At 38.4% G+C, this 27,458-nt stretch overlaps 8 protein-coding genes across 8 annotated transcripts; all 8 read right to left on the reverse strand.

Annotated features, from left to right (window-relative positions):
- Positions 1-681: 681 nt before the first annotated feature.
- MONOS_14866 (uncharacterized protein) lies at positions 682-1,455 on the reverse strand (the record flags this gene model as incomplete). The annotated part of the gene is made up of 1 exon (XM_067867704.1): positions 682-1,455. One exon carries the CDS (start codon positions 1,453-1,455, stop codon positions 682-684), a length of 774 nt encoding a protein of 257 aa, XP_067730531.1.
- Positions 1,456-1,481: 26 nt separating this feature from the next.
- On the reverse strand, positions 1,482-6,197 carry MONOS_14867 (uncharacterized protein; the record flags this gene model as incomplete). The annotated part of the gene is made up of 1 exon (XM_067867705.1): positions 1,482-6,197. One exon carries the CDS (start codon positions 6,195-6,197, stop codon positions 1,482-1,484), a length of 4,716 nt encoding a protein of 1,571 aa, XP_067730532.1.
- A 412-nt stretch (positions 6,198-6,609) lies between these two features.
- MONOS_7934 (uncharacterized protein) lies at positions 6,610-10,789 on the reverse strand (the record flags this gene model as incomplete). Its single annotated transcript, XM_067878299.1, has 2 exons — positions 6,610-10,184; positions 10,303-10,789. The coding sequence occupies 2 exons, from the start codon at positions 10,787-10,789 to the stop codon at positions 6,610-6,612; spliced, it is 4,062 nt and encodes a 1,353-aa protein (XP_067730533.1).
- Positions 10,790-10,873: 84 nt separating this feature from the next.
- Positions 10,874-14,710, reverse strand: MONOS_7935 (uncharacterized protein; the record flags this gene model as incomplete). Its single annotated transcript, XM_067878300.1, has 1 exon — positions 10,874-14,710. The coding sequence occupies one exon, from the start codon at positions 14,708-14,710 to the stop codon at positions 10,874-10,876; it is 3,837 nt and encodes a 1,278-aa protein (XP_067730534.1).
- Positions 14,711-14,901: 191 nt separating this feature from the next.
- Positions 14,902-17,715, reverse strand: MONOS_7936 (uncharacterized protein; the record flags this gene model as incomplete). The annotated part of the gene is made up of 2 exons (XM_067878301.1): positions 14,902-16,276; positions 16,880-17,715. 2 exons carry the CDS (start codon positions 17,713-17,715, stop codon positions 14,902-14,904), a joined length of 2,211 nt encoding a protein of 736 aa, XP_067730535.1.
- Positions 17,716-20,604: 2,889 nt separating this feature from the next.
- On the reverse strand, positions 20,605-22,446 carry MONOS_7937 (putative repressor of rna polymerase iii transcription). The gene is made up of 5 exons (XM_067878302.1): positions 22,431-22,446; positions 22,200-22,369; positions 22,033-22,146; positions 21,780-21,971; positions 20,605-21,729 (listed from the first exon to the last, which is right to left on the reverse strand). Exons 2-5 carry the CDS (start codon positions 22,271-22,273, stop codon positions 21,129-21,131), a joined length of 981 nt encoding a protein of 326 aa, XP_067730536.1. The 5' UTR covers positions 22,274-22,369; positions 22,431-22,446; the 3' UTR covers positions 20,605-21,128.
- Positions 22,447-22,521: 75 nt separating this feature from the next.
- Positions 22,522-24,242, reverse strand: MONOS_7938 (putative structural constituent of ribosome). Its single transcript, XM_067878303.1, has 5 exons — positions 24,073-24,242; positions 23,890-23,995; positions 23,693-23,841; positions 23,538-23,639; positions 22,522-23,475 (listed from the first exon to the last, which is right to left on the reverse strand). Exons 1-5 carry the CDS (start codon positions 24,234-24,236, stop codon positions 22,671-22,673), a joined length of 1,326 nt encoding a protein of 441 aa, XP_067730537.1. The 5' UTR covers positions 24,237-24,242; the 3' UTR covers positions 22,522-22,670.
- Positions 24,243-24,594: 352 nt separating this feature from the next.
- Positions 24,595-26,175, reverse strand: MONOS_7939 (uncharacterized protein; the record flags this gene model as incomplete). Its single annotated transcript, XM_067878304.1, has 2 exons — positions 24,595-26,039; positions 26,106-26,175. 2 exons carry the CDS (start codon positions 26,173-26,175, stop codon positions 24,595-24,597), a joined length of 1,515 nt encoding a protein of 504 aa, XP_067730538.1.
- Between the last annotated feature and the right edge of the window lie 1,283 nt (positions 26,176-27,458).

Consider the following 27,458-nt stretch of genomic DNA (forward strand, 5'->3'; position numbering starts at 1 on the left):
AATGTTTTCATCATTATGATTCTTGCTTTGATGTGAAAAATCAATGAAAGATTTATTGATTTCTACAAACTGTTTATTCTCTGACAAATGATATTTTTCCAAAGCTTTCTTTAATTCAGAATTTGAAAAATTGGATCTTTTTTCATATTTTTAAAAATTATGAATAAATTTTTTTCCATCTGTCATGTTGATATTCAGGTTCATGAAGAATATATATTTTTGATTCAAAAAATGGAATAAAGAAAATTGATATTTGTTCTCTTTTTCTCTTCAAATTCTTAAAAAAAACCTAAATCGAAAAGTTCATAAATAAAATAACTTGTTCCTTTTGTTTGAATCAAATCCCGCTCTTTGAGAGAGAAGTGATATGAAAATGAATAAAGATACGATAAAAAATTTCAATCAAAAAATTATCAAAAACATAGATTTTTCTCATTAATCCACATAAATGAGCTTTGCCAACAATTTCACTTTCGGGATTGTTGATTTGGTGACCTTTCTGACATTTTTGTTTCCGATTTCCATATTGAGCATCTTTTGTCTTTTTCTCTCTCTTCTTTTCTGCGATTCAAAACAGTTATTGCGAAAAGAGAATACGAAATGTCAATTAACAGACATGTCATTTGTTTGCAATTGTGTGTTTGTAATTTTGAGTGAATTTTTATTTAATCCAGAGAAACATCAAACTTCATTTGTTGCTGAAATGTTTGTTGACCCAACAATATCGCTCCTTCCATCCTCATTCTCGTCTTCCACATCAATTGCATCTGAGACTGTCATGATCACCCCACCAACTGGAAACTTCTGAATGAATTCCCTTTTCATCTCAACCAGTGAAGGGCGGTTGAATGGTTGGGGAGAAAACGCATGATGCACCATTTCTGTGAATGATGTTCCCATTTCCCTTTCCAAGCTTGGCCTCTCCCCTTTCGATATCTTATCTCCTGCCACCTCTGCCTCATACTCCCCAAACGGGATATCCAGTGTCAGACACTCCCACACCATCATCCCAATCGAGAATGCCACCGACTCCTTTGTTGCTCCCATCTTCTTGTTCATCAGCAGCTCGGGTGCCTTCCACCTCAGACACTCCTTCCTGTTGTCTTCACTATCCTCAAACGCTGATGAAGGTGGCGGTGAGTCGGTGAATCTTTCACTCATCACTGAAATATTTGACGAGGATGAAGAAACCATGGACATCGAACAGATGGATGATGAGTCGGAATCATCTGAAGATGAGCAGTCGGAGTGGAGGGCAATGCAGATCACCATGTGCTCCGAGAACAGCACAATGTGAGGACTCAGGTTGGCCAGCGAAGGCAATTCTTTTTCTTCATCAAAGGAGTGAAGTGCAAGATTGGCCACCCAGAACAGGATCTGTGCAGCTGTCATCTCCCTCTCCTTCAAACTCCCAATTGCCATCTCCTTCTTCTCGTTCCTCCCATGAAGCAGCATGAACAGTGAATCCCTCAGATCCACAATCAGCTTCTCATGAGGCGATGAACAGGCCATTGCATCCACCAAGTTCGACATCGATGAGGTGGTTGGACACAGATCCCCCCCCCACGAACAAATGTTGAATCTGAATCAGTTGTTGAAGTGGATGAAGTGGATGAAATGGATGGCGATGTAGTTCTCTTCCTTATCTCTTCTTCTTTTTCATCAACCTTCTCCAGCATCCATTCTGGGATCTTGTCCGAATCTCTCCCCAGGATGTATTTGGTTGAGCCACTTTCAGACAGAAGATGCTCTGATGACTCCGAATGTTCCATATTCCTCTCATACACCCTCTTCTTTATCCTTTCTTCGTTCTTCTTCTCTGCCTCTCCCTCTGCCCTCCTCCACTGCTCCTCAGGTGACATCTCCATCGTCACCATCTCAAATGCCTTCGGATCTTTTCTGATGTTATCATTCACAATCACTTCCAATTCCTCATTTCTTTCCTTCACTTTCCTCCACCGAACAACAAATAAAATAAATCCAATCAGAACAATCAACAATATCACAACAAGCACAATCACAATCAACAACCAATAAGATTTTCCTTCTTTTCCTCCTTCAACAATTCTGTCATCTCCCTTTCCTTGGGTTTCGCTTCTGTTCTTCAAGATGAAAGAATCAGTCGATGAAGGAGATTCTTTCTTTCCAAACAGAACACTCACACTCACTTCTGTCTCTTCTCCTGCATTGTTTATTGTTTCAATGGGGACTTTTCCATCCACTTCATTTTCGGAGACATATCCTTCTTCATTGAATTCATATCTTTCCACAACATCTTCATCACCAACTTGTTTCACAATCTTGAACGATATGTTGCATGGAAGCAACAGCTTTCCCTTGAACCTCAGAAGAAGTTCTGCTCCCATCTCTTCTATTTCGACGATTTCCAACTCTGGAACGAAGAAGGATGTCAATCTCTCGGTAACAATCCCGCTCAATTCACATCCTTCATTCAATATCCAAAGAGATGAATCATCCTTCAATCCATCTCCTCCTTTCAGACTCATCACGTTCAACACTCCTGAATCCGAGCAGATAATGTTTCTTCTGATTGAAGGATATTTTTCAATAAATGGATTATTGTTGTCAAACTTGCCATCTTCAATCTCCACACTTCCTCCGCTAATTGCAAGTCCACCTTCTGGTGTATTTGTTATTGTTGTATCTTTCATTTTCATATTGCAACTTATTGCTTCCAAAGCTGATCCATTCCATTTGCATATCTCATTCTCGTTGTCATTTTCATTCAAAATTCTTTCCTTCATAAATTCTCTTTCATTCGTGTTACCATCAAAAAGGCAGCTCTCAATCACTGTATTTGCACTCTCCTTCACAGAAATGCATTTTCCCTTTCCTTCTCTATTTGTGACAAGAATATTTCTCAATGAACAATTCGTTAGCTGCACCATCTTTTTCATTTTCAAACATGATATCAACGATGCCCAATTTTCAGTTGAAGTTATATTTGTTGCACTCATTTTTTCTATAGTCAATTGCTCTCCTTCAACTGTATTAACAAGGTTTGTCCCCATCGCGAGATCGAAAAAGTCACACGAAATCAAAGAAAGGATTGCAGATTGAAACATACAGACAGCCGAATCAGACAGTGAAAGATCTGACACCATACAGCCCTCAAGCATGCATTCACCTCTCTCAATTCGCACAATGCAAAATGGAATATTCGCTTGTGCTTGATCTCCCATTCCCTCTGTGACTTTGGTGCTGAATGTGCAGTTTGTCACTTCCAGCAATCCTCCTTCAGGGAAAAGAAGAATAGAATGAAATGAAGCAAACTCCGGCTCAAACACAAATTTCAGTCTTGACATTGACACAGCGCCTGTTGTTTCTATCAGAGCCTCTCGGGAACATTCGATCGCAGGACACACTTCCACAACGCACAATCCTCGACCTCTCGAACTCAGACTCATCTCTTCCAGCTGCAGCTCCCCGTTGATCACACTTGCTCCATCTGCAAACACAAGGCTCATGAACTCTGATGTCAGGTGCATCAGCCCATAATCAATTGAATAGCACGGAAGAGTGTACGTGCCACACTGGCGCTCATTCGACCCATTCTCGCTCGACACAATAATCGTATCGCTCTGATGGATCGTGATGAAATCGATCAAGTTTGTATCTCCAGTGTGCTCAGTCACATCAGCCCCATATATCGCATTCAGCTGAACATAATACTTCTCTCTCAGATCGAAATGAAACTGAGTTTCATTAATCTGGCTCGTGATGTTATAGCACTTGATAAAAATATCGTTTCCCACGCCTGCTGTGTTTGCACTCCAATTCATCTTCTCAAACACAAAATTCAGCCTTCCTGTTTCTCTGCTTCTCAAATACACTCCTCCTCCTTTCCCTTTCTGGCTGCAACAGCACCGACTTATCGTAGACTTCGAAATGTGAAATGCCCCAGACCCACTTAACACAAATAGCATCACTCCGCCTTTCTCGCATGCTTCTGCTTTGTTGTCCACAAACAAACTGTCCTCAATCCTCAGCTCAATCCCGCTCTCTCCTTTCATCTCACACACGCTTGCTCCATCATCGCTTCTTTTCATCCCCACAAAAGAGCAATTCTCAATCAAAATGCTGCTCATTTCTTTCCCATAGTTTGTGCATATTTGCTCCTCAGTTTCCTTCACTGTGAAAACACATCCTTCTGTTTCATTCAGAGATGAGCAATGAACACTCTCCATTGTGCAAGCAACACCAACTTCATTGATCACAAAAACACTGCTTCCAACACTGCTGGAGTCCATCAACAAATCTTTCTCAACCAGTTCTCCTGCGCCCATCGCCACAAACACGCATCTGCTTGGAGTGCTTTGCTGAGCATCGGAGCGAAATGAGCATTCAGTCATTTCCAACTTCCCAGCTCTATTTGCAACTGCAGTTCTGCAAACATTATCAACTCCAGTTCTCAAGTGAAGTGCAATGAATGTGAACGAAAGTGATTTCTGATTCACCAAATAGCAATCCAGTCCATCTTCAACTGCCTTCTCCAAAAACAGCACAGCCTTTTCATTTTCTTCACCCATTGTCCCCGCTTTTTCAAACTTGAAGCTGGACGCATTGAATGAATCTTGAATGATGGTTGATCCTTCAATCTGAATTGTTTTCATTTCTTCTCCGTCTTTCATGTTTTTCATTCCTTTCCAAAGTGTTCTGCATGGCTCTTCCTTGCTTCCACACCTCTCCACATCAAATCCATTCGATGAGATAAATATCTCAAATGAGTTGTATGGAACGAGGAACATAAATAAATCTTTGTCTGCATGAATGTTGTCGCTCCCAACAAACAGCAATCCGTCTTCCTTCATCGACTCATAATCAAATCTGAATGTATCTTCCCTCACTGTGCTGTTCAAATCAGCTGCCAAAATAAACATATTCTTTCCTATTTCTGCTCTGTTCTTGTCAAACTTCACACCAATATCCAGAAGCAAAGGCATGCTGTTGCTGCTGCTGCATTTCTGGCAATTCAAAAACAAAAACCCTCCTCTGCTGCGATCAGCTGATAGCGAGCAGACTGACGTATTAATATCCTTGATCGCAACATATTCTTCTTCTTTCAATATCACGTTCATCACACCCCCTTCATTGCCTCCGGTATTCTCTAATTGAGAGAAGTTGCAGCGTTCAAGCTCCAGCGAAGATGAAGCCACAAACGGAGAAATAGCAAACAGACAACATTGCAGTGAGCACCCTATCATCGAGCATGTCCCATTCGTTGTTTTCACAAGCGAGAATTCAACCACGTCTGCCACCATCACAGCAAAAGAGCAATTCTCAAATCGAAGCTTTCCGCTCGACAAGATAAGTGACATCAATTTCGCCTCAAATGATGAAGGAATTTCAAGCTTCAGAGAAAGCAAACTGAGTGAATTGCTCGAAGCAATCACTGAAGTCATGCCACTTCCAGTTGTTGAGCTGGCAAAGTGAATGAGCTTCCATTTCACCTCTTCCTCTTCATTCACATGACCATCAAAAGCCACCTCTTCATCAAACATGAAGCAATCTTCAACTCTGCTTTCATCCATCACAACCAGTCTCCTTTCAGTTCCCTCTTCATTCCCACAAATATGGTTAATCCCACTCCACACAGAACAACAAGGAAAAATCTCGCTTCCACACCCAGCTGCATCATATCCCTCCGAAGACACAAACACTTCCTCCGCCTTTCTTTCAACAAGAAACAACCGAAGATCCACACTTTCTTCAAACCGATCTCGATCCCTTCCTTTCATATCAACAAACACTCCTTCTTCGTCTTCATACTCAAATCCAAACCTCGCGCTTGTCACCGTTTCGTTCAGTTTCTTGCATGAGACAAACAAATCCTTCCCTTCAAACGCTTGGTTGCCTTTGAATCGCACTTCTGAAAATCTGATGTTGTTCTCGCTTTCATCCAACACATCCAAATACACTCCTCCTCCTCTTCCTTCATTTTCATCTGCTGCACATTTCAGAAATGATACAGCTTCAACTTTGATTTGATCATTCATTCCCAATTCGCATCTGATGCATCCACCTTGCATGCTTTCAGTTTGAATATCCTCAAAAGAGCTCTCTTCATTGATGCTCAATTTGGCTCCTCTTTTCGACACAAAACATGAGCTCAATCCCACAATGCATTTCGTAACTGTTGAATTTTGCAAGGACACATCAGATCCTGCTTCGTTCATTGAAAAAGAAAATGTGAATCTCACTTCCTTCTCTTCTATTTACGAGAGCATCACTTAAGGGTCAGTCACCCAACTGATCTGAAATGCAAAAATAGTAATAGATTACAACGGTGATGTGAAATAGCTAAAAAGGATAGAAACATTAAAAAACATAACAATGTTATGGCGCTCCTTACATATCACGCCTGAAGAAGAAGGAAGATGGGTCATTAACAGAATCTGTTTATAATAAGGGTGGGAGTGTATCGAGGCGGGAAGAAGAGAAGGAAGTGAGATTCACATTTTCTTTTTCAATCAAAGCGCAAGCACTTTGATTCAAAAGAAAACATTCTCTCACTTCCTTCTCTTCTATTTACGAGAGAGTTCCATAATTGGGAGAATACTCTGCTGTTGTTATTATTTGATTGACCTCTTATTTGTCATCCCTCAGCAATTGTTCGAGCTGCTCACGTTTGGCTTGCGCTCTGGTTTTAATTGTTATCTCAATTGTTTTCTTCTGGACAACTTCTCTAACTAGTCTTTTCTCACGAAAATTCCTTCTTTCATACTCTTTATTACTGTTCTCGTCTGGCTCCTCTACGTAGTCTGGCTTTGATGGTTCTTCTTCGTCGTTGTAGATCGTTTGGCTTCTGTTGTCATATTGCAGATTAGGTTTTCCCAACTTGATCCTGATTCCTTTTTCGCTCTCGATGTTGTCAGACTTTGAGTTCAGACTGTAGTCCTCCTCATCTTTCTCTTCGTCAGTTGACGAAGAGTCCTCAATATCTTCTGAACTTGAATTGTCATCAAAAGTAATTTTAGGTTTGCGAAGAGTTTGCAGACTTAAAGGTGATGACTGGGTCTGGGAGGAAGTTGCATTAATAGCCGCTTGATCTGCAATCACTTTCGCACAGGATGTGGCGATATCTTTTTGAAAATAGTAATTGATAATGGTATCGCTTCGTGGAGACAGCCTTGCGAACTTTGCCACTTGCGCTATTGGTAGTCCAGCCATTGTCAATGCAGATATTGAGGCATGCTTTATCGAGTAAGGACCGAAATAATTCGGTATACCTGTCTCGTGAAGGAGATTTGCAACAAGTTTTCTCAGCACTCTTGCGGAAAGTGGAATCTTTGTGCGATCGTTAATAAACAAGTGGTCAGGGTTGTCTTGAAGTTTGCTTATTCTGGACCACAATTCACACACTGCTGAGGCAGGACATATTGAAGGAGTATCTGTGAGAAACGGTATTATTATGTCTGTTCTTTCGGGCCCTGTTTTCAGCGAAGTATCCAATGCAATTGAATCTTCTCTCACTGCAGAATGTTTCAGACTAATCCGCTCGAGCTCGGTGAACCGGCAGGCGGAGAATAGCATGCAAAGACAAATTGTTTTCTTCGTGAGAGTAGTGAAGGATAAGTTCGCGTTCTCGCCTAGCCCCGATATATAATCAAGAAGTATTTTGGGGTTCCATATATCAGGCTTCTTTTTCTTCTTCCTCCTTTCCAATCTTTTAAATGATCGGAAGAGAAGCTTCATAAGCGGGTAATCTCCCAAACTTCTCTCGAATAATAATTGAGAAATGAGAGAGATGGCAGATCGTATTTTACAAAGGGATTGCTCCTTCAGCCCCTTGTTGAAAAGCTTAAGGAAAACATCGGCACATCTAACGACCCAATTGAACCAATCTCCAACAGAAAGACCATAGCCGCAGTTTGTCCACTGGTCTCCGAAATGAGCATAACTGAGTAAGTACCCATGCCACGTCGAAGGCGAAAGACTGGATTTGCACAGATCACATATATCCATTGGAAATCCTCTTGTTTGCAAAACTCCTTTGAACCAGTGTTCTCCATTGATCGCTAAGGATTCATCAGTACAACTCGAAGCTTCCCTGGTGGCAGGCAAGCATCCATCCTCTTCATCCATGGTCCCGGGGTAAGAAGTTCGCTCTGGCTCTTCCACATCCATTCTATATGGGTCGTTCTTTTCAACAACGGCTCCCATATTTGTCCCTTCCAATCGGGAAGAAGGAGAAGACCTCGAGCTTGTTCGAGAATCATTTTCCTGATTGTCGGAAGAATGAGAGGAATTGGAGGATGAGCAAGAACTGTCTCTCCTCGCCAAGGCTGCTGCAGACCGTCTTCGTTTATCGGGCTTCCTGGCCCGCACCATCTGCTCACTTTCTTGTTTTGTTTTGTGGCGAAAGCGTCCAACGTTATGTTCAATCTCATCTTCGTTACAAGCTCCTGGTAGGATTCTTGCTTTATCTGATAGTCGCCTCCCCTTTCTAGCCTGGAAAGAGAATCGGCCCTTTCGTTTCTTTGACCGGGGATGTGTTGCGCTTTCACTTGAATCTGCATCGTGTGCGTTTGTTTCCAAATCTTTAATAGGAGTCTTCTCAAATTCGCTCCTGCCCGCCACCTGTTCAGGTTGAACACCGATGTTGAGTTGTCCGATCTGATAAGTAGTTTGTGGATGCGATTGGATAACAGAATTGGGGAAAAGTGAGTTAGAGCAGACAAAATTGCGAACATCTCCCGATAGTTTGAACTTTGGTTTCTTTGCCAATAGGGGAGTCTGCGATGAAAATCCAAAATACTGTTTCCGATTCTTAAATAAGCTCCCACAGCTTTTCTGGAAGCATCCGTCGTAAGTGTTGCATCTGGAAGAAAGAGTGGGCACAGTTGCCTTGGTGTGTTGGTTTTCAATCTCGACATCCATTTGGTTAGATTGTGGAGTATGGACGGGTTGATCCTCATCTTCCCTCTCCATCCTACCATCGAAACCATTTTGTTTAAGGTGCGATAAAGATCTGAAAGAAACAGAGAAGCTTCTCGAACCACGAACCTTGTAGCGTTCAGCTTTCCAATGAACGCTGCAAGGTCTCTTACTCTCACTTCTTTCGCTCTGAGGGACCTCCTCCTCCATCTGGTACATTCCTTTATAAGTTCTTTCGTTCTCCTCATTTCCAGAGCTACATTGAACTGGTGCGTGTTCCAATCGAAACCCAAATAGGTGAAAGTTTGCGAGGGAATCAAATGACTCTTTTCTGTATTTACCAGAAGACCAAGGCTTTCGAAAAGAGAAACGACTTTCTGAGTTATCCATTTTAATTTCTTTTGATCTTGGTGAAGAAGAATAATATCGTCGAGGTACGCGATTGCTCTTACGTTCCATCGCTCCCGGATGAATTGTATCACCTTCCTCATGATTTTTGTAAAGATTCTTGGAGAATCTTTGTATCCAAAAGGCATTCCGTTGAAACAGTAGTAATTTTCGTTGAATTCGAACGCAAGAAACGGCTTGAAGTTGTCGTCCACTTTCACTAAATAGTAGGCCTGGCTTAGGTCTAAAGTTGTTGCATAATCTCCTCTTGTTATAATTCGTTCTAGTGACCTGTAATCCTCCAGTTTGAAATGGATTGACTTCGTTGCATTGTTCAACGCTCTGCAATCGATAATTTGTCTCCATCCCCCTTGTTTTTTCTTTATCACAAACACTGGATTTAAATGTTTCACCTTTCTTTTCTGTATTTTTTGTATTATGTTCGTTTCGAGCTGATTCTGGATCAGCTTTGCCATCGCTTTGGTAGCTTCCCCTGATTGATGGGGGCTGTATGTTTCCATTTTTGAGTTTAGTAATTTCTCCCTGGCTTTCCTGTTTTTCCAAATTGGAATGACGCCTCTTTTTACCAACTTCTCTCCATCTATCATTCTCCACGCTTCTCGAAAATATTCCGTTCTTCCTCCAACAATTGAAGGTGACTGGCTTAGTTGGTTCTCGTTCCCCTGGATCGCGGTTGAGAAGGACTTCTGCTGTATGTATTTGAGGATTTTCTCCCTGCCCACGACCGGGGACCCGAACGAAAAAACTGAGGGCGTTGGTAGCTTTCATGTTTTCCATATCTGCTTTTCCCAAAGGATTTGGAATTAAATGAGAACGAAGTCCATCTTTTCGCTGTTGACTGTGAGGTTTTCCTGACCTCTTCCAATAAATCACTTTGCCTTTTCGTTAAAAGCGGTGATGCTGAATCCTCTTTCATTCTCGCTGCTTCGGTAAATCCAAATCTCGCTTGGATGCGAGCGTTTCTGGCTTCTTTCAAGGCTTGTGCAAGCAATAAACATGCTTGCGCTACGGCACCCTGAGCTTCATCATCTTTAGTTTTCGTATGAGCAAATAAAATAAGTTTCATTGCGGGGTAAAGAAACGTCTCACATCTTTCTCCTGCTTGATCTAAGGCGTCTTTGTACGGACTGGTAGTCCTTACAAAAGGTGGAGGCGCATTAGGGAGGAAAGGGGATAAATCTTCTGTCTTCAACGAAGCAACCAAGTCATTTATCTCATGTTCCGGTAATGGAAGATCATATAACGATAATTCCGGGGGTCTTCCAAAAATTTTTAGAAATGAATTTTCCAGTGGAATTTCTTCTTCTTTTTCTTCGCCAAGGGTGGTAGAAGGTGGGGAGAGTGAGGATGAAAAAGAAGAAGGTTGGGAAGCGGAAAAGGGTCCGGGAAATGTCGGAAACCCGCTTGTTGGACCACCAGGCAGCGCAGCTGCGCTCGGTTCGGCCGCAAGTCCTGTTCCCAGAGGATTGTTAGGGATCATCATTTTTTGATCAGTGATCGTGACTGACCCTTAAGTGATGCTCTCGTAAATAGAAGAGAAGGAAGTGAGAGAATGTTTTCTTTTGAATCAAAGTGCTTGCGCTTTGATTACAAGTCCAACACCGTTTGTATGCATATCATCGATTGTGCAGTTTTCAAAAGCTGTGCTTCCACCGCTGCACACTGCAATCCCACTTCCTGCAAAATGCACTCCTTTCATCACAGCCCTGTCAAAATGAACAAATCCTCCTTTCGCAGCAACAATCCATTTCCCACATTCATTTTGCGCACTTCCACAGCCAGAAAATGAACAATCAACAAAAGTGCATTGCCCCACCCTCACTTCCACAACTGACTGTTTTTCTGCTGGATTTATCGGTGCTCGCGGAAGAACAAACTCAAGAACTGAAAAAATTAAATATGTCAATGCCTCTCCCTCTGTTTGCTCAAATTTTCCTTCCTCCCCAACAACCATTTTCTGTGCCTCATCATTCCCTTGAAAGGTCAGTGATTTTCCATTTCTATTGATTGTCCCATTCACTTCTGCCTCCCCTTCCAGCTGCATGATCGCATGCTCATCCTTCATCCGAGCAAATCCCACATCAACAGACAAGCAAGGGTTTTCCTTCAATCCACAGTTCTGCCCGTCATTCCCTGTTCCATCCACAAACATATACGATCCCAAAGATGGGAACAAATAGCTTATGATAGACCCTTCCTTGCTTGCATCAGAAAGGTCTTCAACCCACATCAGCTTCTGAACTGTCGCATTCGTGGCTGTTCCATACCACAATGTCGGAAGAAGCATCAGCCACGGTGACTCACACACCAGATACACATCATCTCCCTTTTCTGCCACGCTGTTTCTGAACTCATTGTTTTTCATCGAATATGTGATGTTCGTGCTCTCAAACCTCACATACAGCCCTCCTCCCTTTCCACTTCCAGATGGCACAGCGCACTTGTCCATCTTATTGCACTCAAACATAAACTTCCCTCCTTCTCTCACAATCATCACCATTCCTCCTCCCATCGAACCATCTGCCTCACAACCACACTTCTCAAAAGTGCAGTTTGTAATCTCAATGCATTCTCCATTTTTCACATTCCCATTCATCACTCCTCCATTTCCATTATTTCTCGTTATCTCCAAAAATGTGTTGTTCCTCATCGTCAGGCTCATTCCACATCCCTCCTCTCCATTTCCAATCAGAATCATATTCCTGTCAGCAAAGTCTGTTTCTTTCAGCGTTGAGTTTGCAATCACAACTTCCTTCCCTCGCTTCAATTCTACCACACTCCCTCCTCCTTCCCTTGTAGTATTCCTAATTGTCACTTCATCAATCAGACCTTCCACACCAACACCATCAATCACAATCATCCCTTTTCCAAGTGTCTCAAAGTTCCCGAATTCACATTTCACCATCTCAATCTTTCCTCCTTTACAATAAACACATGTTGTCTCAACTATCCCTTCTTCGGCTGCAAATGAGCATCTCTCAATTCTCAAAATGTTGCCACTGCACAGAAACACACTTTCCTTTGTCGAGTCTGCAAACCTTGAAACAACAAATGCTAAATTGCAAAACTTCACATTTTGCATTGTTTCAATCATGCTTTCCTTTTCCCTATCACCTTCTCCTGATTCATTCACAACAACTCGTTGCATCTGCATCTCTCCGTCAATCATCATTGCCTGTGAATCAACAACAATTTCTTCTTCAATTGAAAAAGGCGACAGCAGACGCAACACAGCCAATGATGTTCCAAACAAGGCTTTCCCTGCATATTTCAGTGTGCTGCACGAAAAATCAAAATACCCACATTTTGCGTGATCCATTCCTCCATCTCTCCCATGAACATATCCAATTGTGGGCTTTTCGCGAAACAGCACCACAAGCGGAATCAGCTGTCCGATATTTCTATTTTCCATTCCCATCAACTCTTGCAAATCCGGATTCTTGTCAGCATCAATCTCAAACGAAAAATTGAACGATGATTCATTCACAAGCTCTGACAAGCTCTCACACTCTATCATCACATTCTTGCCTCCAAAACTTGCTGAATTAGCTGCCTCTTCCGTTCCAAAAGTCAACTTCGTCATTACAAAATCTCTTCCCCCTTCTTCACACCTCAGCATCACCCCTCCTCCATATCCCCCAACTGATCCTTCACCAATGGCTGAACACTTCCCAAAATATGTCTCACTCTCCAAACTTCCCAGCCGCATCACTCCTGTTCCTTTCAGAATCACGCTTATTCCTCCCCCACATCCCTTTGATGTTCTACAGCTTTCAATCTCAACATCATAAATACTCATCATGCACTCATCACCAATCACTCCATTCACAACACTTCCATTCCCTTCCAATTCATTCACCCCCTGAAATGAGCTGTTTGCAATCGAAAGATCCCTTCCTTCTCTGTCACTAATGAATCCGCAATTTTTGTTTCCACAGCTTTGTGCTGTCACATTAGCCAGCAAAAGTGAATTCTCGGAGGTGTACTCAATTAGACCATTTGCGTCCATCATCTGTACATCGCTGATAAAGACATTATTTATCAATGCTTTTCCATTTCCTTTCAAGCACAGGATGGGAGCTGATGCAAACTGCACAGCTTCTATCCTGAATCCGACCATTGAAAGACTTCCACTTTGAAGGTGAATGAACGAATAATTGCACCGAGTCACAGAAGGCTCGCACTCAATTGCACATTCTTCAATTTGCAGCTCTCCACCAGCTCCTGATACTTGAAATACACTTGTTTGAGCAGATGGAAGCGATCCAGTAAGAATGTGAACAAACAGCTCAAACTTGACTCTCGAAAGCACTTCAATCACACATTCACTTTCAGTCTCATTCCCCTTCATTTCCATCCTCGTTCTTGTTGCAACCCCACAAAACTCGTATCCTTCACTTTGGCTCAGTGTCACACTCTCTGAAAATGAATACGTTGCTCCAAATCGCACTCTTCTTTCTTTCCCCATCACTCTCTTCAATGCATAATCAACTGTTTGGCACCTGAACTCTTCAAATCCACACACAACAACATCCACTCCACTGTTGCTCATGAACATCGCCTCAGGATCGTCTGTAAGATAATATTTCAGTGGAATGATTAAGTTTCCCCACTTTGAGTCAATCCCCATCGCCAACGAGCTGAGATCAGAAATGTGAATTGGAAATTGAATCTGTTCTTTTCTCACACTTGTTGCCAAATCTGGAGATAACACAAACAGATCTGCTCCATGCTCTGCCTCGTTCAATCTGAAAACAAGTGTTTTTGACAGCTCAACTCTTGCCTCAGAATCCAAAAGATGAAGCAGCATCCCTCCTCCTCGCCCATTCGTTCCGCTTTCTGAGGGTGCACTGCATTCTTCAAACGTAGTCGATGAAACATACAACTCGCTCGCCTTTCCCATCACCGCACACATTCCTCCTCCTCTATTGCCATTTCCACCCACTCTGCATCCTTTCAACGAGCAGTTCTCAATATCAACAACAAACCTGCTTGCCTCATCTGCTTGCATGGAAATGCTTGCCCCATTTCCAGCTGTTCTCGTGATGTTATCAAATGATGCGTTCTTCAGCTTCAACAATGAGCACGCCTCAATGTGAATAATTCCACTCTTCTCCAAAGCACAATCTCCTAATGAACTATTTTGTATTGCTGCTGAACTGCTTGTGTCCATTCTGATCACTCCTCCAGTCCCGCTTGCTCTCACATTGTTCATCGTTAATTGATCAATTGTGCATTTTGTACTTCCATCCACAAGCACAATGTAACTTCCAAGCAACACATCTCTCTCAGCACCACATCTCAGCCTCAGCATCTGCATATACCCACCGCTCGCTCTGATAAATGCATACCCAATCTCATTAGCATTGCCCATCCCATCAATCGCACAGTCAATAATTCTCATGTCTCCGGCCAACGAATGTACAAATGTGGAACGCCCTGAAATCGATTGCCCCAGCTCAAAGGTGATGTTTGTGAGTGTTGTCGTCACATTGTTTTTCACCAACCAGTCATGCTCTTTTGGTTCTGTTGTCTCCACTCGCAATCCAATAGCTTTGTCACTCGAATCTATCTCATATGACTGCTCGCTCAAAGTTATTTCCTCCTCAAATCCAAATATACCGCAAGCCTCACCACTCGTTTCGAGTTGGGAAACCGAAACTCAGCAGCTTTTTCAATTGTATTGCACGGGTAATCAGCAAAACCGCACAGTCTGAAATCATTTCCATTTGCTTTCCCACTCACATATGCAGGTGGCTGAAAAGTTCGCAGAAACAAGGCAAGTGAAATGATCATCTCAGGATTATCTCTTTCAATTCCGCTCAACTCACTGAAGTCTGTCGCATTAATCCCAATTTGGGGATGAAATCCAATTGAAGCACTGTTGATCACAGTTGATAAATCCTGCGCTTCCACAAACACATTCTTTCCTCTCCAGGCATCACATTCATCAAAGACACAAAACTCAATCCTGAAGCTGCATTCGTTGGTCAGGCATGTCAGATGCATCGCCCCTCCTTTTCCTTTCTTTGATTCATCAGCAGGCGATGAGCACGATTCAAACCCGACATTTGAATTGTCTCCAATTCGCAATTCGCTTCCTGTTTGCATCGAAATATGCATCCCTCCACCATTGCCATTTGCACAAGAGCATCTTTTCAGCGTTGTGTTTGATAAGCCAAAAGAGCACCCAGAATCCAATGAACTGGAGAAAATAGACCCACTTCCAGTGGTTCTTGTGATATTCTCAAAGGTCACATTCACTATTCTTGGAGAATTTCTCGAAGACAGTTCAACTTCACTGAAGATTGGCGCTGAAAGAACCATATTCCGAATCTCCACATTTCTCAGTGAAATGCAATTCATATTCAACACAAATGGTGATGTATCTATTTCACTCCCTCCTGACTCAGATCCTGGGGATAAAATGAGAACATCAGACAAAGAAAGCACTCCTGCGGAAGAGCTCACCACAAAAAGTCGTGGAGATGGAGGTGCTGTTGAATCATGTTGGATTTGAATTGTTGTTATCATCAAACTCCCACTCGACACGCTGAATAAAACTGAAGAGGCTTCCAACGATTGTGTTCGAACAATTGAGTTAAGATGGTTTTCTCCAGAAACTTCAATGTGCTTTTCTCCACACTCAATCGAAGCACGTGGAGCAAATGTGGAAGCCAACAGCTTCACTCCTTGAACCGTGGCATATCCTGAATTGCTCACAGCTCTTTCAATCGTTTTGCAAGGTTTGTCTTCCGATTTCCCACAAAGCAACTCAGCATCACTTCCGTTGCTGGAAACATAACGCTTCAATAACCCCTTTCCAAGCCAGAAATCATAATCTGTTTGACTGCCATTAAACCAAACTCTTTGGCATTCCGTGGTTGTGAACGATAATTCAAATGGACAGCCAATCAAATTTGGATAAACAACGTAAACATCATGACCATTTCCATTTCCTGCAGTGTTTCTATCAAAAAAGCAATATTTCATAAAAATAAAATGTTCGCCTAATTGCATGTTTTTGCTTTGATATATATGAAATGCTCCACCATTATTTCCAGCAATATTCCCCTGGAATTCAGATTCTTTCAAAAGAAATGAATTTTCAATTTCGTCATGAACAAATAAGGCTCCTGCGAAAGATCCTGCTTTGTTCTTAAAAAATGTGCATTTATCAACTAAGAATGGATCAACTTTCTTTCCGTCTCTTCCAAAAATCGTCACCAACCTCATAGCACCTGCATAATAGTCGCTAGAGTTACAATCATCAAAAAGACATCCAGAGACCAATATAAAACCCTCTGAAAAATTATGACATTGAAGAGCACCAACCCCGTTTGAAGTTGAATAGCAACAAGAAAAATTCGAATCTTCGATAATCGCACCAAAAATTGCATCAGTGCAAATTGCACCAATATGAGGAGCTGTGCAACTTCACATATGAATACGAATTGTTGTTTATAAACAAATAAAATGAAGAAATACAATAAAATGAATAAAAAGAAATGGAAATAATAATAAAATGAAATTATTAATCTTTATCATTTGTGGAATAATATAAAAAGCATACGAAATAAACTCACTCCTTCGAGCGGTGAGTGTTATTGGTAATATTGATGCAAGAATTGCTCCTCCACTTTCCGGAGAAATGCATCCATCAAATGTGTCGTCTTCAAATGTTTCTGATTGGGTCAGAACTTGGTGCCCAGATTCTCCTGAATAGTGTGCATTTGCATTTGCATTTCTGATGCATCGTTGATATGTGTTGTTGGATGAGCACAATGTTGTGCCTTCAGTGTTTATTGATCGAATAACACCTCCATAAAACACATCGCAAACTTCACAGAACGAGCATCCCGAAATCGAATTCAGACTCTCTGAAATAGAAGAAGGAATTCTGATTGTTTGTGCTGAAGCGATCGAAATGTTGCAAAATGAAGATCTTGCTAAATCCACATTTTCCTTTCCTGATGAAGAAAGAAACGGAGAAGATTGCAGTTGCAGAGACGAAAAAGCAGAATTCGATATGCTCACTCTGTTTGATGTTTCGTGTGTTAAAAACGCTTCAGTTGGATGGGAAGCTATCAATGAAGGAATGCATTTTTCAGCAGCAGATGTTGTGAGTGAAATGTTCTCACAACACAAGCAACCACCAGTTTGCGCGAATGAAGGGATGCATCTTTTTGCTGAATATTTCATCGAGCAGCAGCTCAAAGACACAGAAGATTCGTTGATGAAAAACACTGAACTTTTCTCTCTTGAATAGATCTCTGTGTTCCACACTGAAAAAGTGGAATTCATTATGTGCATGCTCACATCAATTCGAGTCGAACTCCCGCAGCTTTGACTCTCTCTCCCATCATTTTTCTCCATATCCCCTTGTGGATTGCCGTTATTGTGCAGCATCTGCAAAGAATTTGGGGGAATAAATAGAAGCAAATTTGATGTTTCCCTTGCTTCCTCACTCTCCTTTGTCCAGAAATTATCCGTCATTCCTCCACATGTTGCCATTTTGGTAATAAAAGGCAGAAGCACAGCAAAAAGATAATTTGATGCCTTCATGTTCAAGAAAGCGCTCTTCAAAATCTTGAATAATTCTGATCATGCCCATAACTGCAATTGCGATGTTTTTTCTCCCTTTCTTGCTTCAACAATTGCTTTTGTTGCTTCTCTCTTCAAAAAAGGCAAAAAGGATAAAATGTTATCTTTATGAAGAAAAAATATATGAAGAATCCAATTACAAAAATGAGTGAATATATGAAAAATAAATAGAAAAGAAAAGAAAAATATTTCCATTGCATACCATTTTAATCCACATGAAATGTATTCTGAAAGGATGAGAAATGATCCCAAATCGAAATGATATTGAATAGATTTTGCAAACAAATACTGGAAAAAAACATGGAGGAATTGAATTCCATCATAAGAAGCAAACTCTCCAGCAAAAGGAGAGATCATGAGCGTTGAAACAGATGAACAGGGGAAATGTGAGTTGAAAATGAAGATGCGCTTCGATTTTGCAAAAGAAACTCAAAGCAGAAAAAAGGCACTGTTGATCGTTCGAAGAAGATGATGATTGAGAAAATTGTGCCTCTTCCGCTCAAATCTGAAAAAATGATCTTCTGAAATCACTTTCCTTCAAAATTCCTTTCCATTTATTTTTCAACTTTCAACAGAAATTTTCTTGTTTGACTCTGTATTTTTCTTACTTTCTTTTTCTGTTTCACTGTTTCTTTTTTCCTTTTTCCTTTCTTCATCAACAATTTGTTCATCTTCTTCACAAGCATTCTCTTCATCATTTGATTGCAATATCTTCATATTTCAATATCTTTGACTCAATGCCTGCATGTTCTGCTCCTTCCTTCTCTTTCTCTTTCGAAATAAACAGCATCCACTCATTCCTGCAAAAATCATTTTTTTTATCTCTTTATCTTGATAAAGTGGTGCATTCTCCTTGAATCTTTTTGATGGAGGTGTTCAGAGCATTTTTCTTGCTGAATCTTCCACATCTTAACTGAGAGAAAGCTGCTGAAAATCGATGTTCAAATAGCTGGTTGAAGAAATGAAAATGTGAGATGAAACTCGCCAAAAGCAGAAAAAGCAGTCCAAGAAATTGAATCTCTTCAATGCATCAGCACGAGCCTGCAAGAATGCACAACGACAACATCAAATGTTATTGTCATTTATTCTATTTCTTGGGAAGATAAAATATACCACCATGAAAAAGAGAAGGCAATAATGAATAAAATGCGAGGAAATCAAAATTTGAATAAATATTTGAATAATTACTCAAAATGAAGTTCAATACAAACCTCACAAGCACTTCAAGCAAACAGTTTCTTGCAAAAGATATTCTAAATTCGGTTTTCTAAAAGCTTTCACCAATGTTGCGATTGAACGGAAATTCAACTTTGCTGTTGCCTTTTGATTGGCCAATCCTTTCTTATTTTTCTGATATTCTTTTTTATTGTTTTGTTCCGTTTTAAGTTCATTTCTTTCGTCAATTTCTTTGATCTTCTTGAAATTCAGTCTGCCCTTATGCTTTTTTCCTCGTTCGTCAAACAGCTCCCTTTTCAAAAGTTCTTTTTATCAGATCAATGATTTCTTTGCTTTGCTTTTCCTTTGCTTTTCCATTCAAATCATAAGCCCATTTTCCAATATCCTCATTTGTCTCGTTTTTTTCTCTTTTGTATCATTCACAATTCTTTTGGAGGCATTCCATTCAATGCCCTTCTTCTGTTCAACTTAGCAGCAAGCCTTCTTCGCGAATGACTTTGAGGCGAAATTTGACTTTTCTTCTGAAAAAGAACTTATCAATGGAATATGAATAAGAAGAAAATATATTGCATTCACCAAAACAGAAAATAAGAAATTGAAAAATAGCAATTAGTTGCAAACTTTGATTTCTCAGCCACCAAAGGAAAATGGTAATTTGTTAAAAAAAAATGGTTGTTGTCTGATGAAAATGAATAATGTCAGTGATAAATCCAATGAAGATGGCACGAATCAATAAAACTGAAGTCCTGTGATAAAATAGATTTAAAAGAATGCTGGCGTAAAGGTAATCCCAAGTGTGAATCTGGATGCATAAGCGCAGAAAACGGATGAAATTCAAGATTCAGAGTTTTGAAGCTTTGATGGATGAGGCTTTCAAACGAATTTAAAAGAATAATGAGCATTTCGTGAAGTCCACTGCTCTTTTGTTGAAAAAACAAATGAACTTTCAAATGGTCCGATATGGGTGATTCTGCATCCTTCAATTGAATCACAGACATTTTCCATTTTCCTCATTTAAGTTCGCACTTTTCTTTCTTTTGAGCACTTAACCCGAAACAAATGTACTATTTTCCTTTTCCTGAGTGTGAGAGACATTTGATTTTTTGTGTGTATTATCGCTCTGAATGATCAAATTGTTGCTGATGTTAATATCCCTTTCAACAAAAAAATGCAAATTTTGAGTTTTAAGGCTTTGCTCGATTTGAAAATGTTTTTTCCACGATTTAAGGTTAATTGCATTCCAGTTTTAAATTTGCTAACAAAGATGATAACGAAAAAATGGAAAAATTTTTAAAATTGGTAAAAGATATCTTTCCACTCAATGTAGTTCACCGAAACAAAGTCTATTTATGCGATTTTTGATGGTAACTCCAGTTTCACGTAAAGCAACACTCATTTCCGCTTTAATGACATCGATTTGGTAAATTAATTCTGAATAAATAATTATATTTTATTATGGGCGGATTATTTTCGACTTTTTCGGAAAAAATTTTGGATAAAGAAATATGTTATATTTGATTTTCTATTTTTTCATTTATTTATTGTTGATTTGTTCATAGAAATTAATTCGAAAAATCAAGAAAGAAAGAAAAAAAAAAAATGCTGAAAATTACAAAAACAAAAATTTATTCTGAAAAATATTACAGTCGAATTTTTAATTTTTGAAAGATTATTTTTTGAAAAAAATACACTTATTTTATGTTGAATTTTTAAAATTGAAATCAATTGTAATGATTTTTGCAAAAATAAATCTCACTTAATAAAATAGAAAAGAAAATTTTAAACACTGTAATAATCCAATAATTGAATTAAAAAATTATACAGATAAAACGAACAAAAAATGCAAAAATTCATATGAAAATTATGAAATTATAAGATATCAAACAGAAAGAAAAGTGCTGAAATGAAGAGAAGTGTTTTCTGTGTGAAACTGAGTTGTTGCTTGGCTGTTATGGCAAAGCCAATGTTAATTTCTTAATAAAAAAAATGTTTTTCAACTTTTTTCAAAAAATTCACTTTTATTTTTTCCAAAGCAACTTTTATCATTGTTCTGTTTCGTATTCCTTTTCCATCAGCAAAATTGGAGCATGAACAGGTTGAGGTTTGTACAAAAGCTGCTTCATTTCTTCTTCTTTCCTTTTTTTTCTTTGCTCTTCAATCTCTCTCAACAGCCTTTTTTCCGTGCTTTCGCTTCTTCTTTCTCCTCCTTCCCCGTCCTCTTCTTCTTCGTCCTCCTCCTTCTCTGAGCCGATATTCAAGTGAAGTGTGTCATTAATATCGCTAATCCGCTCATAACTCCTATCAACTCCCCTTTCTCTCCCATCTCCATATAGCCCATGCCGCCTCTTCCACGCGGCCACATCTGAGCTGTGGCGATCTAATTCTCTTTCCTCCTCTTCGCTCTCCTCATCCGATAATGATTTAATCATCCATTCGCTCAGTTCTCCTACCCTGCTAACACACCGAACAGAAAAAAATAGCACTTTCTTTGCTTCTTTCTGGTAAAAGAAGTAATTGAATGACCAAATAGTCCCTTCTTCTGCAAATGGATCCTGCTCTTCTCCATCGTTGCCTGGAACAAATGAAAAAATTTCGCAATTTGACACCTCAACCACTTGATGGATAGCTTTCCATAGCAAGGTTCTTTTTTAAAAGGGAAAATTAAACATAATAATGAAAAACTCATGACACACTGAAATTCGGGGCAATATCCTTCAACAACCTCTCGCATTTGAGTGTCTATTGAAACTTGTACAACTGTTGGATCAACTTCCTTAACAAATTGATAAGGCTGAATTTTTCCAAAAGAAAATGTTGGGAAAAGCGTCATTAGCACTGAAATTAGTGTTAAAAAGGTTTTTTTGTTTGCAGGTAATTCTAAAGGCCTTTATAAAAAAAATTGAAGTTTAATTTATACAAAATAAATATAATATAAGAAAAAAGAACCCGAATGCTGATGTATCTGTTATATCTTCAGTGTACATATCTTGAATTTCCTTTGCAACTTTTTTTTCTTCTGAAGTATTCTTGCATGAAAAGCATTCTAGTTGAACATGTATTCTTCAAAAAAAGACAATAAAAACTTCATGCTCTTTTAATAATATGAAAAAAACCTTGAAGCTTGATTTTCTAATCCTGTAAGCATGGATTGAGCAAACTGAAGGCAAGGATATTCCAGATAACGCATCAGAAAAAATTTCTATTAATTATCCGAAATATTCAAAGAAAGTCTTGGTATGTCTTGCTTTAGATATCGCTCAATAAAAAATATGCTGCAGGTGATCTAAAAATATTTATTAAATTCCACTATTCATTCAAACAAAAAATAAAAAATCGATAAAAACCTTTAATTGTTTGTTTATGGTCTACTTGATCATTCTTCATTTCTGAAATTATTTTCTTGTTCATCCGATTCTTAAATGATGAATGAACTTAACAATAAAAAGCAGCATGTTATTTGAGAGGCAATAATTGAAGAAAAACAACATTTTTTTTCCAAAATTGATTTTTGTGAAATGAATTTTTCAAAATGAAGTGAATAAATAACTCCAAAAAAATATTTTTAAAATACATTTAAAAAATATTTAATTTTGATCATCTTCTGCTTTCGTCCTTTTCACTTTGTGCTTATTTGCAACAAGAGGTGTCTTCGTTTTCTTAAACAAATCTTTTTCCTCTTGCATTCCTTTCTTTTCATTGGATTTTCCTTGGGTATTTTGTTGGCTTAATTCACTCTTTTTGTTCAATGCTTTCTCTTTCATCATCTTTTCCTTCTTGTTTGTTCCCTTTTTTGGTGCTTTTGCTTCCTCTTTTTTCTCACTTTCTTTTTTATTTCTCTTCTCTTTCTTCTTTCCTTCTTCTTCTTCTTCTTTCTCCTCCTCTTCCTCATCATCTTCTTCCTCTTCTCCCTCATCACTTTCACTTTCACTCTCATTTTCTTCAATGATTTCGTGTGCTTCTTCTTCTCCATAGTAAATCGGAACTGCTGGCGCATCTACAGACATCAGATACATCGCTTTAACATTCACATGCAAAATTTGCTCTTTTTCATTTTCTCTCTCTTCTTTCCCCATCTCTCTCTCTTCCTCCTTCATTTCCTTTGGCTCTGATTTCACTTCTTGTGCTTTGCCAACGGATTTTTCTTCTTCTTCTTCTTCTCCTTCTTCTCCTTCTTCATTCTTTATCTTTTCTTCTTCACTTTTAACTTTGCCCTTTTTAGCTGCTGATTTCTTTGCTGCTTTCGCTTTTAGCTCTTCCTCTGTCAAAGGCTTTGGCGGTCTTTCTTTGATAAAAAGCTTGTCTGACGACGTCAAAAGCTGGTTCATAACAGCCAAAACATTTTCTCCTAGTTTTTGTGCATCCATTTGGGTTGTTCCAACTTGTATGCTCCTTAAAAAAAGAGAATAAGTTTTATATGATCTAAATAATGTTTAAAAAAGATCTTGCCAAACCCTCTGACTCCTTTTGGAACCCACATATACGATGATGTTAGAACAGTGTCCACATTTTTTTGTGTTGTTTCTTTTGTTCCAACGCGAATTGCAATCGGAACTCTGCAAAAAATACATTCAAAAGCTTTAAAAATGCAAAATGGCATTCTTCATACTTATGACGGTGATAAAATGGCTTTCCAGTTACACGAGGAAGTGCAGGTATAATGCGATCATCAGCAAGAAACAGATCGTAGGATGCAACAAGAATACGACGATCTTCATAAACTTTGTAATTATCTCTCAACTTGCGAAGTGGAATGACCTAACAAAGGCAAGCTAAAATAGTTCCACAAACAAAAAAAATAAGAACCTTTTTGATTCCTTCGAGTTGCATTTCTTTTATCCGCTTTTTATCCTCATCTTTCACAATTAAACAAACATCAAGAGGCTCTCCAAATGGTTTATGTGGGACTTTTCTAAATATCGCATTCGTTCAATGTTACAATTTTCAATGAGCACAGCAAGATAAAAAATAAATGATTTATCAACATACAAAATACGAGGCCTTAAAGGTGAAATCAATGGAACTCGATTCAATATGAAATCAATTCGAATTGGACGAAATGCAGAAAATAAAGAAGATCCTCCCTTGTTCCCTTTGTTGCAATGTTGTAAAAACGTTTTGCATGTTTTCAGCACAATGGCTTCATTTTCCATTTTTGATAATTTGCAAAATGTGGGTATATCCCAATATCGTACTTTTCGAAAAATTATTTTCAAAAAAAATGTTAACTCTACATAAAGTTTTCTGTGATGTTCAAACTGAATTAAACATAAACAATATTAACTAACAAAACACTCTGAACTTTTATAATTTTGAAACAAACAAACAAATATGAAAATAAGCAAACAAACATAAAAAAAAAATAAAAAAAAACTGTATTTAAAACATATTGGATAAAAAAATATAAATAATAATGTATGTTTCAATATTCATTTACAAAATGGGAATAATGTGGATTAATTAAAATTAACATTACATATATAAAAAATAATTTAGCTCATTTGAATAAACTCACTTTATTCTCATTTTCTCAATTTTAACCAAATCCTTCTTCACTGCTCTGACACCTTCATCGTAACCTCTATCAAAACGTACCCATTTTAGATACGTGAGTAGGTCAACTATATCTGTGCAACCTTCTTCTTCAAAAAGCTCTGCTAATTTCACACACCGTATAACAGCCATTTTCACTTCATTTGTGCTATATTTTTTAAGAAAGTCATTTTTAAACCGAAAAATTCCTGATTGCTCATCCGATGAGTTCTTTTCTTCCTCCAATTGATTGCTGAGATACGATAACATTTCCACATACATTTCTGTTAAAGTCGTCACAAATCTTCTCAGAATATTCAATCGGACAAACAATCCAGTGGCATACAGAACAAAATCGAATGCACCTGAAAATACTTCTGGATGCTTTGAGAGCTCAAACACGGCGTGCTTTGAATCCAAAATTCCATTCAAAATTACGTTCAAATAGCATTTCCACGAATGCTTTGCATATTTGATTGCAGGGGGCAAGTCATGATTAGACATAAAATGTGAAGAGAAATGAATCGTGTTTTTCTTCACAGCACGCAAACAAACAACCAAAAACTCCCGAAACTCCGGAGTCTCCGCAAATCGCACTAAATTCTTCTTTTTTTCAATCAAAGTGGTTATAAATCTCACAACTGATGACAACGGATCACAATATCCACGCTCTTCTACATATTCAGTGAGTTGAAGGAAGGCCTCGAATGACAGCCTTCTTTCAGCATATCCAGAATAGTCAACGTTCACTGGGTTCAAGTAAAACCCTCTTTTCTGCACCAAAAGGGGCTGAATACACACAAACGAGAGCGGAATAAAACAATAATTTGGAGCTGATTGGTGACGTAAGCAACTTATCCGGCAAACAGGTTTCGTTTGTTTTCTTTCTCTTGTTTCTTTGCCTTTCAGCTGACGAACTGAAGAATTCACATTCTTTCCAGGATTTTGCAATGAAACAGCTTTGCGCCCAGAAACAATAGATTTTGTGCTTGTTGAGCTTGAAATCATAACTTTCGAGATTGTTTTCTGGGGAGACAATAAAACAGATGATGAGCTTGCAGAACTTGTTGGTTTGGCACGTAACACTGAATTTGACGCTGTAGAAGAAGCAAGAATTGAACTGGTGCCTGATGACGAAGCAAACTGCCCTGATTCGCTGGCATTTAACGAAGAAGATTGCTGAGTACACTTGAAACCATCTTCAGGTGACTTGTTGAACCATTCTCTTGCAAGCGAATAACATAATTTCATTATCATTTGAACTCTCTCTTTTCCAAGCAATGCAATTGGCTCATAATCATAACCAAAAATAGAATTTAGTGATTCAAGGCACAACCATTGATGCAACGGAGGAAGAGAATATGCATTGCTCAGCAAAGAATCGAAAATTTTATCGCCTTTCTTTTGCTTTATTAATTCACAAACTGAAATGCATATCAACAGAAATTGATAAATCCAAGTGATCATAAAATCATTAAACAATTACAAACCGTTCCATGAAAAATTCAAAAAGGAGAAGCACGTAATAAAAGAGTCTTCTTCGTTTAATGGTTTATTCATAAGAATTTCAAAAGTTTCAGCAATTGTACTCGTTTCTTCAAATGACAAATCGAAACCAACCATTGCCACAATGCGCGCAATTACGTTTTTCAAGCGCTGAGGCGTTCTTCGCGAAACTATTTGGTTCAGAAGTATTTTTTTCATCTGAGAACGCTCAAAAATAGATCTAATTTTATCTTCGTAATATAATGAGCACGAAGACGACGCTTTAAAAGCAATAAGCTCCAAAAGGGAAAGAATTGAACTTTTTAATTCTATTGAAGGATTTTCAATATAAGTTGAAAGCATTCCAAAAGAATTAGTTGTTAATTTTTGAGCTTTACAAAGAGGAATGCTTGCCAGACGCATTCCAAGCTGCTGAATAATGTCTTGTTGAACTTTTTCAATATTCTTTTGTGTAAAATTATAAATTGTCTCTTCAAAAGATAATTCTTTTGTTGAAGTGCTTTCAAAATCTTCTTCTTTTTTAGCCCTTCAAATCTATAAAATTATTTTTGTATTTGCGAAAAACCAATATCAAACATTGTATAAATCCACTGGCTGGAAGCTTTTAACTTTTTATCTCAAAAAAGATCATAAGCATAATAAAATAATTTAACTTTAAGGTTTTGCACATATTTTTTTGCTTTCATAATTGTATTCCACACAATAATTTTTTTATCATTTTGTTTATACAATTGTCAACTAATATTTCTTATTCGATGAGCAAAGTTGCAATTACCATAAAAAGATTACAGAAAAAGAAAAGAAAAGATAATTGATTTTTTGTTAAAAAAGGAAAAATATTATCCACACATAGTTTCTATTGTCGATAAAGATTGTGTTTAATTGAGAAAATAGGAACATTTTATTTTTTCTTTTTGAAGATAATTTATGCAAAAATTTTGCAATTTTGAAAAAACAAAGATTTTTTCCAAACTTTTTCTGTAATCTTTTTATTATAAATCAACCGAAATAATGTAAAATATTTTTCAAAATTCAAAATTTTCTTTAAAAATTTTAGAAAATATTGAATGGAACAAAATACACAAAGTGAAAAATTACTTCTTTCTTTATATTTGGATGAAAATTTATGATGGGCAACAAAAAAGAAAAAAAGTTTGCCCTTCGGGGTAACTAACATTTATTTCAATATATTTACCCTTCATTAACTTGACAATTTTTTCATTGTCTGGTTGCGTGTATAGAAACCAATAATTTAGGGATTTATAAGTTTTAATTTTTTGTTTTTTAATTGATTCAAAACATTGGGTTTCTCAAACAGTTACATTTTTAAAAACAAT

The sequence above is a fragment of the Monocercomonoides exilis genome (genome assembly GCF_001643675.1).
Source record: "Monocercomonoides exilis strain PA203 chromosome Unknown scaffold14-1859848, whole genome shotgun sequence".
NCBI lineage: Eukaryota > Preaxostyla > Oxymonadida > Polymastigidae > Monocercomonoides > Monocercomonoides exilis.